Source organism: Patagioenas fasciata, chromosome 8 (genome assembly GCF_037038585.1).
Source record: "Patagioenas fasciata isolate bPatFas1 chromosome 8, bPatFas1.hap1, whole genome shotgun sequence".
NCBI classification, from domain to species: Eukaryota; Metazoa; Chordata; class Aves; order Columbiformes; family Columbidae; genus Patagioenas; species Patagioenas fasciata.
Window position 1 is genome coordinate 42545092 of NC_092527.1, and position 13583 is coordinate 42558674.

General features: G+C 51.2%; 1 protein-coding gene across 21 annotated transcripts in view; it reads left to right on the forward strand.

Annotated features, from left to right (window-relative positions):
* Positions 1 to 6675, forward strand: part of JAKMIP3 (Janus kinase and microtubule interacting protein 3) — a 62890-nt gene extending 56215 nt beyond the window's left edge. For 8 of the 21 annotated variants that reach the window (XM_071812262.1, XM_071812273.1, XM_071812257.1 and 5 more), the window contains 4 exons: positions 4253 to 4456; positions 4796 to 4861; positions 5807 to 5848; positions 6400 to 6675. In XM_071812262.1, the coding sequence (XP_071668363.1) occupies positions 4253 to 4456; positions 4796 to 4861; positions 5807 to 5848; positions 6400 to 6558 (471 nt within the window). In that variant the 3' untranslated portion in view covers positions 6559 to 6675. Of the gene's footprint in view, positions 1 to 4252; positions 4457 to 4795; positions 4862 to 5775; positions 5849 to 6399 lie in introns of those variants that run through there. The other 13 variants (XM_071812266.1, XM_071812267.1, XM_071812268.1 and 10 more) reach the window with 6 other exon arrangements.
* The last annotated feature ends 6908 nt before the right edge of the window (positions 6676 to 13583 follow it).

Here is a 13583-nt window from a genome sequence, read left to right on the forward strand (position 1 = left end):
GCAGTGATGTTCTGAGACACAGAGCTCTGCAGGGTTCCAACCACACCACTGCAGCAGTGATGTTCTCCTGAGACACAGAGCTCTGCAGGGTTCTGACCACACCACTGCAGCAGTGATGTTCTGAGACACAGAGCTCTGCAGGGTTCCAACCACACCACTGCAGCAGTGATGTTCTGAGACACAGAGCTCTGCAGGGTTCCAACCACACCACTGCAGCAGTGATGTTCTGAGACACAGAGCTCTGCAGGGTTCCAACCGCACCACTGCAGCAGTGATGTTCTGAGACACAGAGCTCTGCAGGGTTCCAACCACACCACTGCAGCAGTGATGTTCTGAGACACAGAGCTCTGCAGGGTTCCAACCGCACCACTGCAGCAGTGATGTTCTTCTGAGACACAGAGCTCTGCAGGGTTCCAACCACACCACTGCAGCAGTGATGTTCTCCTGAGACACAGAGCTCTGCAGGGTTCCAACCACACCACTGCAGCAGTGATGTTCTGAGACACAGAGCCCTGCAGGGTTCCGACCACACCACTGCAGCAGTGATGTTCTCCTGAGACACAGAGCCCTGCAGGGTTCCAACCACACCACTGCAGCAGTGATGTTCTCCTGAGACACAGAGCTCTGCAGGGTTCCGACCACACCACTGCAGCAGTGATGTTCTGAGACACAGAGCCCTGCAGGGTTCCAACCACACCACTGCAGCAGTGATGTTCTCCTGAGACACAGAGCCCTGCAGGGTTCCAACCACACCACTGCAGCAGTGATGTTCTCCTGAGACACAGAGCCCTGCAGGGTTCCAACCACACCACTGCAGCAGTGATGTTCTGAGACACAGAGCTCTGCAGGGTTCCAACCACACCACTGCAGCAGTGATGTTCTCCTGAGACACAGAGCTCTGCAGGGTTCTGACCACACCACTGCAGCAGTGATGTTCTGAGACACAGAGCTCTGCAGGGTTCCAACCACACCACTGCAGCAGTGATGTTCTGAGACACAGAGCTCTGCAGGGTTCCAACCACACCATTGCTGCAGTGATGTTCTCCTGAGACACAGAGCTCTGCAGGGTTCCAACCACACCACTGCAGCAGTGATGTTCTCCTGAGACACAGAGCTCTGCAGGGTTCCAACCACACCACTGCAGCAGTGATGTTCTGAGACACAGAGCTCTGCAGGGTTCCAACCGCACCATTGCTGCAGTGATGTTCTCCTGAGACACAGAGCCCTGCAGGGTTCCAACCACACCACTGCAGCAGTGATGTTCTGAGACACAGAGCTCTGCAGGGTTCCAACCACACCACTGCAGCAGTGATGTTCTGAGACACAGAGCTCTGCAGGGTTCCAACCACACCACTGCAGCAGTGATGTTCTCCTGAGACACAGAGCTCTGCAGGGTTCTGACCACACCACTGCAGCAGTGATGTTCTGAGACACAGAGCTCTGCAGGGTTCCAACCACACCACTGCAGCAGTGATGTTCTGAGACACAGAGCTCTGCAGGGTTCCAACCATACCACTGCAGCAGTGATGTTCTGAGACACAGAGCTCTGCAGGGTTCCAACCGCACCACTGCAGCAGTGATGTTCTGAGACACAGAGCTCTGCAGGGTTCCAACCACACCACTGCAGCAGTGATGTTCTGAGACACAGAGCTCTGCAGGGTTCCAACCGCACCACTGCAGCAGTGATGTTCTGAGACACAGAGCCCTGCAGGGTTCCGACCACACCACTGCAGCAGTGATGTTCTCCTGAGACACAGAGCCCTGCAGGGTTCCAACCACACCACTGCAGCAGTGATGTTCTCCTGAGACACAGAGCTCTGCAGGGTTCCGACCACACCACTGCAGCAGTGATGTTCTGAGACACAGAGCCCTGCAGGGTTCCAACCACACCACTGCAGCAGTGATGTTCTCCTGAGACACAGAGCCCTGCAGGGTTCCAACCACACCACTGCAGCAGTGATGTTCTCCTGAGACACAGAGCCCTGCAGGGTTCCAACCACACCACTGCAGCAGTGATGTTCTCCTGAGACACAGAGCTCTGCAGGGTTCCAACCACACCACTGCAGCAGTGATGTTCTGAGACACAGAGCTCTGCAGGGTTCCAACCACACCACTGCAGCAGTGATGTTCTTCTGAGACACAGAGCTCTGCAGGGTTCCAACCACACCACTGCAGCAGTGATGTTCTCCTGAGACACAGAGCCCTGCAGGGTTCCAACCACACCACTGCAGCAGTGATGTTCTCCTGAGACACAGAGCTCTGCAGGGTTCCAACCACACCACTGCAGCAGTGATGTTCTGAGACACAGAGCTCTGCAGGGTTCCAACCACACCACTGCAGCAGTGATGTTCTCCTGAGACACAGAGCTCTGCAGGGTTCCAACCGCACCACTGCAGCAGTGATGTTCTCCTGAGACACAGAGCTCTGCAGGGTTCCAACCGCACCACTGCAGCAGTGATGTTCTGAGACACAGAGCTCTGCAGGGTTCCAACCACACCACTGCAGCAGTGATGTTCTGAGACACAGAGCTCTGCAGGGTTCCAACCGCACCACTGCAGCAGTGATGTTCTGAGACACAGAGCTCTGCAGGGTTCCAACCACACCACTGCAGCAGTGATGTTCTGAGACACAGAGCTCTGCAGGGTTCCAACCGCACCACTGCAGCAGTGATGTTCTGAGACACAGAGCTCTGCAGGGTTCCAACCACACCACCGCAGCAGTGATGTTCTCCTGAGACACAGAGCTCTGCAGGGTTCCAACCACACCACCGCAGCAGTGATGTTCTTCTGAGACACAGAGCTCTGCAGGGTTCCAACCACACCACTGCAGCAGTGATGTTCTGAGACACAGAGCTCTGCAGGGTTCCAACCACACCACTGCAGCAGTGATGTTCTGAGACACAGAGCTCTGCAGGGTTCCAACCGCACCACTGCAGCAGTGATGTTCTGAGACACAGAGCTCTGCAGGGTTCCAACCACACCACCGCAGCAGTGATGTTCTCCTGAGACACAGAGCTCTGCAGGGTTCCAACCACACCACTGCAGCAGTGATGTTCTCCTGAGACACAGAGCTCTGCAGGGTTCCAACCACACCACTGCAGCAGTGATGTTCTTCTGAGACACAGAGCTCTGCAGGGTTCCAACCACACCACTGCAGCAGTGATGTTCTGAGACACAGAGCTCTGCAGGGTTCCAACCACACCACTGCAGCAGTGATGTTCTCCTGAGACACAGAGCCCTGCAGGGTTCCAACCACACCACTGCAGCAGTGATGTTCTCCTGAGACACAGAGCTCTGCAGGGTTCCAACCACACCACTGCAGCAGTGATGTTCTCCTGAGACACAGAGCCCTGCAGGGTTCCAACCACACCACTGCAGCAGTGATGTTCTCCTGAGACACAGAGCTCTGCAAGACACCACCAGCTTTGGAGAGGGTGTGCGAAGATACCATCAGTTGCTGCTTTGTGTCTGGCTCTATATCAAACTTGCTGAAAAAGATTCTATTGTGTTGTTGGCTTGCAGGAATAACATTCACCTTGGACTTTAAGCAGGAGATGCTGTCTGACCAGGTCACCTGCCCCAGGAGGGTGCCCTGCTGGGTCCCCCTGGGGAAGCGTTGCCAGTCCGTGTCCCACACGCTGTGTATCTCAGTAAATCTGGAGGGTGCATCCGTCACCGTGAGACTGCAGAACAGTGCGCAGCTACCAGATCTGTTTTTCTTGAGCATAAAGCCTCTTAGAGCTGGCAGCTCTGCCAGAGGACGTGCTGGAAATGCCTTTACATGGGCATTTTAATCTCGTTGGTACAAGGCACTGTAAGTGCTCAGCGGGAGTATCAAGTGGTGCCATATCCTCTCCTGCTGCTGATACAGCAGCCGGGAGAGGTGAATGGAGAGACTGAGCGTTACATTTAAAAATATCTGTGACTCACGGAATAAGTCTCTTATGAACCTCTTTCCCTTTTCCTGTATTTCCTTTCCTTTTTGTGTTCTTTTTGCCTTTTCTCCCCATGGCCATTTCCCGTCTCCAGAAAGGACAAGCTGACACGGGTGTGTTTTTGGGAGCCCGCGGGGTCACGTCAGCCCGCGGTGGTTGATCCCGGCTGAGCTCCCCGCTCCACCCCGTGCGGGATGCCCAGCGCACACCCGCTGCTGCTCCCCTGGCCGTCCCGGGGGAGGATTTTCAGCTCCTCACAAAATCCTCATCCGACCGGAGACAAGGTCCAGCTGACAGCCTTATATTGTTTTTGATTAGCAAATTCTGGAATTAGAAGCCATGCTCTATGATGCCCTGCAGCAAGAAGCTGGAGCCAAAATTTCCGAACTTCTTTCAGAAGAGGAGAAAGAGAAGCTGAAGAGCGCCGTAGAGCAATGGAAGCGGCAGGTGATGAGTGAGCTGCGGGAGAGGGACGCCCAGATCCTGCGCGAGCGGATGGAGCTCATTCAGCACGCACAGCAGGTGGGTGCTGCTGCGGGATGGGGCTGGGACGGGCCCTCGGATGGGACCGTGATGAACCCGGGGGCACCGGCCTCTGCTCATAGAGCTGGCCCAGGGATGGCTGGTCCTGCAGCAGGGTTGCGGTGGCCTTGGATGATCCCTGCGAACAGGGCGTCTTGGTTTTCATGAATTTGTTGTGCATAGTGACATTCACAGAGGATTCATTTTCAGCTTAAAACCCCTTTTTTTTTGTTTTATAAGCACAAGCACATACAATTTATATCTCCAAAAATAATGCATCTTCTGGGTACATCTGTATTTGGTTGGTTAATAAATATTTCTTTATTTGAAATCTGACAGAGAATTAAAGAGCTAGAAGAAAGAATTGAAGGCCAAAAAAGACAAATAAAAGAGTTAGAGGAAAAGGTAAGGTAATGCAGATGAAACAGTGTTCGTATGTGCACGTGACCATCTATTCATTTCACCTTGGCTAAGAAAACCACCTTATAAGAAGTTTGTGTTTGTTAGTGCAGTGAGCTAACACAAGAAACCATCATGCATTTGCATTAGTCCCGCTGAGAAGGAAAGGTCACCAGCTTAAATGGAGTCTTTCCTTCTGTTATCATTCAGTAGAGTCCTAATCGCAGGACTTGCAGGGCCGTGGGCTCCCCGTGCCCGGGCAGGGGTGCTGGGGAGCTGCTGGCTGCGCCGGGGAGGTCTCGCTCGGGGAGAGGATTCGGGATCTCTCCTCCTCCTGCAGCCCCGCGCCCCAAGGGAGCCGGGGTTCCCTCTGCTCTCCCGCCCGCAGCCACAGTCGCTGCCACCGCGGTCAATGTCATCGAGCTTTCTCCGGCCAAGCCATAACTGTTGAATTTCACCCCAAAATGACCCTCATCTGCAGCCATCTAGTGACATTTCCATGGGAGAACTTGTTCTGGTACAACAGGGGCTGAGCTGGACTTTCACCTGAAACTAAACCCAAACCTTAGCAGTGCAGGTTTGGGGTATTTTTTGAGGTATCAGAAGAATGCAGCTGTTGTTCATTTTCCTCCCCGTTTTTGCGGGGCACTGGGCTGGGCTGGGCTGGGCTGGGCTCTGCTGGGCTGGGCTCTGCTGGGCTGGGCGACTGAGCAGCAGGAGCTGCTGGGTTCTGCAGAGCCCAGCCCAGCCCAGCCCAGCCCAGCCCCGGCGCTCACCGCACCCCCGTGTTTCTTCCCAACAGCAAGTTTTGTTGTACTCTGTCTGTAACCACAGCTTATTTCTCAGCTCAACACACTGTAAACTCTGATTCTCTTTCTTCTCTTCCATTTTTTCCTCTCCTCCCCCCGCCCCCTTTTCAGTTTTTATTTTTGTTTTTATTTTTCTCTTTAGCTTTCATTCTTTGGTCATAGCCCCTCAGGCCACACACGGAAGGTAAGTGCTCGGATCACCTCTGCTCTGCCCTCCTCATCCTGTTTGGCACCAGAGCCCTCTGCAGCATTGGGGGTTCCCTGGGTGCCCCAGATCACCCAAATGGAGATCTCTAAAGCCAGCGCTCCCTCTGCCGCACAGCTGGGCTGACTCGCTAACAGCTGGATTAAACCCCTCGCATTAGCTTGTCCTGTGTTCAGGCTGCAAAGCCAGAATGGCTTGGGGACAACATGTCATTTCTATAATAAATGTGTTTCTCCCTGCGTCACACCTTAGGACCCTAAGATATTGCCCAAGCCCACCTTTTTTCCCATGTAAATAAGAGATAAAATGCCAATCTGCGCTTCTGGAGGTGGCAGAAATTACCACATCGAGGGGAACATTCCCTATGAGTCATCAGAGTCAACAGAACACAGCAGAAATCCTTTTTTATCAGTTGTACGGCTCACACAGATAGTTATAAATATAAATCTTACAGAAATTTCATGCGTGGTATTTTTGGCTAGACATACTCTTTTTTGATCCCTGTTTTTAAATCTCGGTTCTTGTTCCAGCCTACCGAGGAAGCTGGAATTGCTTCTGCCATTCTTAACAGGAAGACAGCACTGATTCCCGAGGCAGAAAAAGAGACATTGCTGTTTCAAACACCCCGAATATCTCATATTTGGCTGCTGGCGATGGAAGGTGCAGCCTTTCTCACCCTTTGGGACTGAAGCTCAGCTCGGGTCCGTGGGAACATCTGCACGGGTGGCGTCTGCAGCGCTGAAATCGCTGACCGAGCCTTTGGAAAAGCCAGAACTAAGCCGACGAAGAGGAAAGCCAAAAACCCCCTCCCTCCCGCCGCGGCTCCGCCGGGGCCGGCTCTGCTGCTTGAAGTCGCTCTCAGCTCTGCGTGACGAGCGGTATCCTTATTCAGATCAGCTGAATACGTTCGGGTTCCCTGCTAAGCAGGGAGTAAATTGCTTCTCTGTAGAAGTGACCGTGTCCTGTTTTCTACGTCACGCATTTGTATTTGTTATTCATAGTTATTTAAAAATCTGTCTTGGAAGAAGATTTTGGGAAGAGTTCCAGAGGGAGTAACTCATGAGAAGATAAATGGGAATGAAAATGAAGTGTTTTGTTCCAAGGTGTTTCTTCACGACACAGCGTATGTCCGATGGTTTGTTGAATATCCCACAAGCCCAGTTTTAGGGAAAAACATGAAGCTATGTTCAGGAAATCAAGCTGGAAATTTTCTTTGAGTTTGCAGTAGACCATGGCCTGCAGCGCGATGAGAAGGACGGCATAGTGATTTATAACTCGCTCTCCCCGAATGATGGCAAAAGGCTTAACATTGTCCCAGCAAAAAGTTCAACTGGGAAGAGAATTAATGTTAAAACACCTTGTCCCTGACCTGCACGCCCCGGGCTAGGGGACGCACGAGAGGGAACAGAAGGTGCTGTCACCGTGGCCGGGAGCGCGAACACTGCGGAGCCCCAGCCCGGAGCCGGCAGCGAAACGGGTCCCCTGGGAGCACAGGTGAAGAAGAATGGCCCAGAAGAAATCGCCCAGTGAGATTGACTGTGCGGGCTGTGCAGGAGCACGGAGCCAGGGCTGCGGGACGCAGGATCAGCTCCTGAGGGGCAGGAGACACTGGAGGAGCTGCCGGGCCGTGGGGACATGGGACAGGAGTAAAACACCAGCTCCTGGCAGGTGAGGCGCACTGGTCAGCTGGAAACCCCTTTGTATGTGATTACATATACCATGTAACTCCCTTCACGTGGCTGGTAGTCTCTCTTGCTCAGGTTCAAACGCTTCTGATGATCACACAGTTACCAAAGTCTTTATGCAGACATTATTTATTTACCCCTATCTTACTTGAGTAATTCAGGTATTGAGTTTCAGTATGACATGATCACAATGCTAACTTTATGCTTTTAGATCAGTGGTCACTCAACAAGTTCCCAGGGAGGTCATGAAATACACTGCCACATCTGTATGAACAGCGAGCAATCATGCAGCTTTTAAAAATATGTAAGTGCGGCACACGAAAATATTTTTCAATTTGGATTGAAAAGTCAAATAGTAGTCAGAAAAGTATTTTAATTCACAGTTTCAGTTGTTTTCTAATTGATGCTGGTAATGAGTTACTTGGTGAACGTGATGGGACAGTAGCAGCGGTCACCCCAGCACTGTCTGAAGCTCCTTTATTTAAGAATATTGAAGAATATTGAGATGTTAGACAGGGGACCAGAACCCGGCAAGATGGCTGGTGAGAAATCACCACTGCCACAGCCCGGGGAGTCTGTCATGCCCAGAAAGACCAGTGACCAGTGCTTGCTGAACTCTGCTCTCTGTCCCAAAATGGGAGAAAATGCTCCAATTTCCAAAAAATAAGAATCTGGAATAGAATTCAGTCGCTCCTGTGGATGACGCTCAGGATAAGTCTGTGGACAGGCAAACCGAGAGGCAAATCCAAGCACTTATCTGCTGGGCAAAGGGCGGTTCTGCTGGGGCTGCCCCAGCTCCTGTTCACCTGTCCCTTGTGCCGCCCGCACAGGGCTGGGCTCTGCTGCAGAGAACCACCATCCCATCCATTTCCTTGCCTTCTTTTCTATTTCCCACATACTTCTTCTAAGCAGAACGTCTATCAGCTCTGAGTTTGAACCTCTCCCGGATGTTGAGGTGTTTGATTTGCTGCTCTGGATGGCATTCCTGCTTTTCCGATCAGATGTGGTGGTGCCGACTCATGCCGGGCTGTGCCGTGGAGCCCAGCAGCAGGACCAGGCTCTGGAGCGGCATCCCCGGCACCGCCGCTGCTGCGGGGCCGCTCGCCGGCCTTCGGCACCTCTAGGGAGTGAGTTCTCTTTTGCTGCGTGTTTAAGTCGTGTTGGAGATAGGAGGCTCCCAGGAACAGGTAGCACGGGCTTATTTCCAAATAAAAAAGTTGCCAGATAAACTAAGAGATATTTTTCTTGATACTAACTTTTACATATGTTGAAGGGCATGAGCATCCCCAGATTTGTAATATTTTCCCCAATTATCATATTTTAGTTAAAAAAACAAACAACAGCAAGACCCAAAACACATTTATTTTAACTCTATTTTCAAAAAAAAATGAAGAACGTCTGACAAAGATAAGTAGCATTTTTAAAGACCTCTACTTGGAACCTCCATGCCTGTTCTGTCGGACGCCTGCTGTTTCTTCTCTTCACATCACACGCAGAAGTAAGTTCTGCTGCAGTGGCCGTTGACTGGCACAGGCAGTAATTAGTGTTTCCTTATTGAAACGTGCAAATGACGGAGCACTAGGCTCTATGCTACAGCCAATGCACATTTTCCTGCAAGCCTGCCGTTGAATGCCCTGCCTCCCTGCCCGTGTGGGTGGTGTCTGGGGAGCAGCGCGTCCCTGCTGCGTGTGCTGAGCTGGAGCACACACAGACGCCCCAGGGCTTCCCCGGAACACGGGGTGACTTGTGCAGCCGGGGTTTGCACAGGGAACATCCGCACCCAGTGCACGGGCTGGTGCTTGAACGCTCACACCTCGGGAAGGCAGCAACAGTGTCTAAGCGCATATTCAGTCAAACCCTACGTGAACTCGGGGAGCTGAAAAGCTGTACCTACTACCACACTCTGTGTGTGTGTGCGTGTGTGTACACACAAATGTGGAACGGAGCTGCGGGCCCGGCACGGGAAGGAGCCTGGGAATGTCTGAGGAGAAGGAGTAGTTGCCCATCATGACTGCACAATGTCGTCTGTAACTAAATTCCTTCTGATAAATACATTTGAGGCGTTGTGTGACGTTACCCTGGGCTGACACTGACACAGATACAACTGGAATGACAAAAGTAGGTCATGTGCTTATCCTTGCAAAGACAAATTCCCTCTGTGAAGAAGGATCCGGCTTGATTCCCGACGGTAAGGTTTCCTGTTGGTAACCAGGTTGTACTGTAATTACAGCCTTAATTATTTTGATCTTCATTAGATAATTGAAAATATTAATATTAAAAGGAAACTGTTTACATTTTGTCAGTGATAGGAGGACGGAGGGGATACCTCAGTCTAAAAGGAGCATGGGGAGATGGTCTCCCAACACCCCTTGGTGATGCTGACCAGTGCTTTAGGCTCAGCCTGGACCATGATCTCAGACTAACCCACCTGTCCCCAGATCCTCTTGTCCTTGTGCTTCTTGCACCAGTACAAATTCATTTTAGAAGTGGTCTGAACATTTTTAAGAATAGACAATGCATTCCCTACACTAGGCAGCAGTCGGAAATTCCAGTTTCAAATCTCCAGAATCAGACAATGTTATTTGCCCATCCATGGGTGGTAGGAGCTCCCACCGGGTCACCTCCTCCCGCACCGGTGCTGAGCGCCCGTCACCCATTGGGTCTGCAGCCGTCACTTTTCTTTACGCTGCTTTATGCACTGGTCCCATAGTCGAAGTGCTTTTCCGTCGATGCGTTTCAGGTTGGGTTTTTGAGGTCAGCAGCACATTTTTCCAGAAATGATGCACAAGGGAGCTGGCGAGCTACTGGAGCTTGAATTTTCCTGTAATGTTCTATCAACTGCCTTCCGAATATATACATTCATGCATTTTGAAAGGGGTTGCGAATGGTTTTCTTCACAGGGGCACGGCGGCAAAGCTAATGAGCTACGTTATTAGAATACTAATTGGCAAGTCTTTGCTGTGCACGATGACCCCAAACAGCTTTGTTTAAAGTGAACTGTGCAGGGAAATTCAAGCCATCGAGAAGCTCCGGTTGAGCACACAGTATTTGTGGGAAGATACGGAGGAAAGTACTCAAAGGCTGCTCATTTTTATGGCCGTGTAAATCTTGTGTAACTTTCTTGATCTCAGTGAAGAGCAGGATGTGGCTCAGCAATAGCAAAGTGATTTCTGGCAGACTAATTGTTGTCAATTTCTATCAAAGCGCAGGGTGTCTCGTTGCACAGTGTTTCTGCTTTAATGTTTCGGGGCCGTTCCAGACTGAAATGCAGGGAAGTGACAATGTCAGTCTGCATTTTCAGATGAGCGGAGATGGGGTCCCGGGGCAGCGCGGCGGGCGCTGCGGGACGGGGCAGGATGAGACGCGTCTGGCACAGCGCGCTGGTCACGGAGAGGTCCCCGTTTATAAAGACGCTGCTGGTTACGGTTTTGCCAGCTCCCGCAGGAAAATAATTTGAGGGAGACCTGCTGAGATTTCCCCTCTGAGCAGAACATCCGGTTTATTGCGGCGGTTGTGCTCCCTGGGCAGGTTTGGCAAGGGCAGTACCTGCGACAATTCTTCACGTTATCCTCTCTAGGATCGAGAAGCCCACGTTCCTGTTTTGTTCTGGGGGTGTCTGGGGTGCAGCGTGGTTCTCATGGCTGTTCTTACACCTGTGAGAAGGGGCAAAGAGCTCCCTCGGAGTGCAAACGTGCCGTGAATTTGCGCACAGCAGCAATTCCGTGTCTGCTGCGCCCTGAGAGCCGGGCAGGTCCATCCCGGGGGTTCTCTCAGGAGGGAAATTGCAGAACAGATGCCCACAGAGACATTTCTGCCCAAACCGACCGTCTCTGGGGTGTCTCAGGGACCAGGCACACTCTGCAGTGGGTGTTGTGTCTCATCTGTACCATCACTGTGAGGCTTTTGTTAGGGAAAAACAGCAAATCATAATTATAATAGAAATACGCATTCAGCATAACTCGGTACAGGTTTGCATTGTAGAAGCCTGGTCCACAGAGCTGTTTTTAGAGGTAATCGTTCGTTTAATCGTTCATTTACTCCCAGACAGAGCGGCTTCAGTTGTCATTAAGTCTGAAGGGTTCTTCCCCTTAATTGTATTCCTGCTGAGTTCTTGTCAATAACAAGGACACAGATTCTTATAATGCATCAAACTCAGTACTGGCCTGATGAATAAATAGCTGAAAAATCTATGATAAAGTGAGCTTTTTAAAAAAATGCATTGTATTTGTAAATTAACATGTTTGTGTATGCACTCCCCATATATATTTATATATACACATAAATACGTTTATATATGCACAGCTGTAATTTGCAAGGCTTGCAGCAGTCAGAACCTTTGGGGAAGGGGTTATCCTGATATATAATAGCGAAGGAAGAAAAAAGATATATTTTTGAACATACTCTAGCATGGATTAGCGGGAACCTTCTCGTGGTTCCTGCCAGGGACCTGATCCTTTCACTTCTGATAGGGAGATGCACAACAAAACACGTGAATATTACCTGGAGAATCAAATTTTAACTGTAAATGCAAATCAGCTGGGTTGAACTTAATGTGTAATGACTGGTTCAAAGTGCTGTTAGGCACAGCTTTTTGTGAATTCGTGCTCTTTATTCATGAAGTTTTCACATAACAGGCCTAAAAACCTCCTACAAGTATTAGATAGTACCATGCCAGGGACATTGTGTATCCCTGCCAGTGCTGTTATGTGTGTATAGAAGCATAAAAACGTGAAGATTTTGTTTGGAGATGGATTGGGAAGAGTCACAATTCTGAAGACTTTTTAGTTAGGTAATTAGGTGAGAATAATGAATATTTGACTTACTATGTAGCATTATTGGCTATTAGGATGCTGTGTTGAGGGAAAAGAGAACACGTCCGAGCAGCTAAGACCCATAAGGGCTTTGTGTGGATCTGTGGAGGCAGATGTGGGAGATTTTCTTCTGTCAATGGCTTTTTCCAAAGCCAGGTGGCCCCAACGGCCTGTTTGCTTCGTGTTATAAACAAGCACACCCTGGGGGTACAACACATTGGTGCAATGAGTGTCGGAGGCCGCCGGGGCTGTACCAGCACGCCTTAGCAGCGCCCTGACGGCCCCGGGCGTGAAACATTCACACGGCGCCAAATCAGAGCAACCTTTTCGACCTACGCTGATTGTACCAAGAGAGCGACCGGAGGGTCCCAAAGGCTGTAAATGTGTAAGTTGACAGATCTATGAGGGTGTCAGCTGCAGCGATGTTTCCTAAAAACCGCCGCGAAAAGGTCATGTAGAAGAGAGCGCAATGCTTGGGTTGGACACAGCGGCGTCGCGCTGCCGTGGGGCTGCTGTGGGCCCCGGCTGCCCCCAAGCACCCCCTGTTGTCACCCCCTGTTGTCACCCCGTGTTGTCACCCTGTGTTGTCTGCCCGCGTTTGCTGCCCTGGCTCTGTGTTCATGGCTCCCACCGCCCCAAAACCTTCTGAACCGGCGGGTACTGACACCGCAGCTCAGCCCTGTGTGCACCCTGGTGATCTGCAGTAAGAAATAACGCTTGTGAGCAACCGGCTTCTGGACAGATTGTCACGTTGTCATTGTTTTTCACCTTCCAGAGCTGTTTTGGTGATTTGTTTCCGTTGCTCCTCAGAGCCGATGTGGCACAGAAGAGGTGAAGGGGGGGCTGGTGATTCCCTGCTCCTGCTGCATCCATTGCTGCATTCCCTGCAGATTGATTTTGAAAGCACAAAAACCCTGTTATTGACTCCTTGAGTGGGCTGAGGGAGCTGGATGGCCCCTCCGGCTGCACGTCCCAGCGGAGCCCCCGGTGCGATCCCCGGTCCCCACTGCCCCCAGGTCTTGTGTCCTCGGCATCCTCAGCCCCAGCAGCATGTGGGTGCATGCGCTGCATAGGGGATTCCAGCCATACTCTACATGCTGCATAGGGGATTCCAGCCATACTCTACACGCTGCATAGGGGATTCCAGCCATACTCTACACGCTGTATAGGGGATTCCAGCCATACTCTATACACTGCATAGGGGATTCCAGCCATACG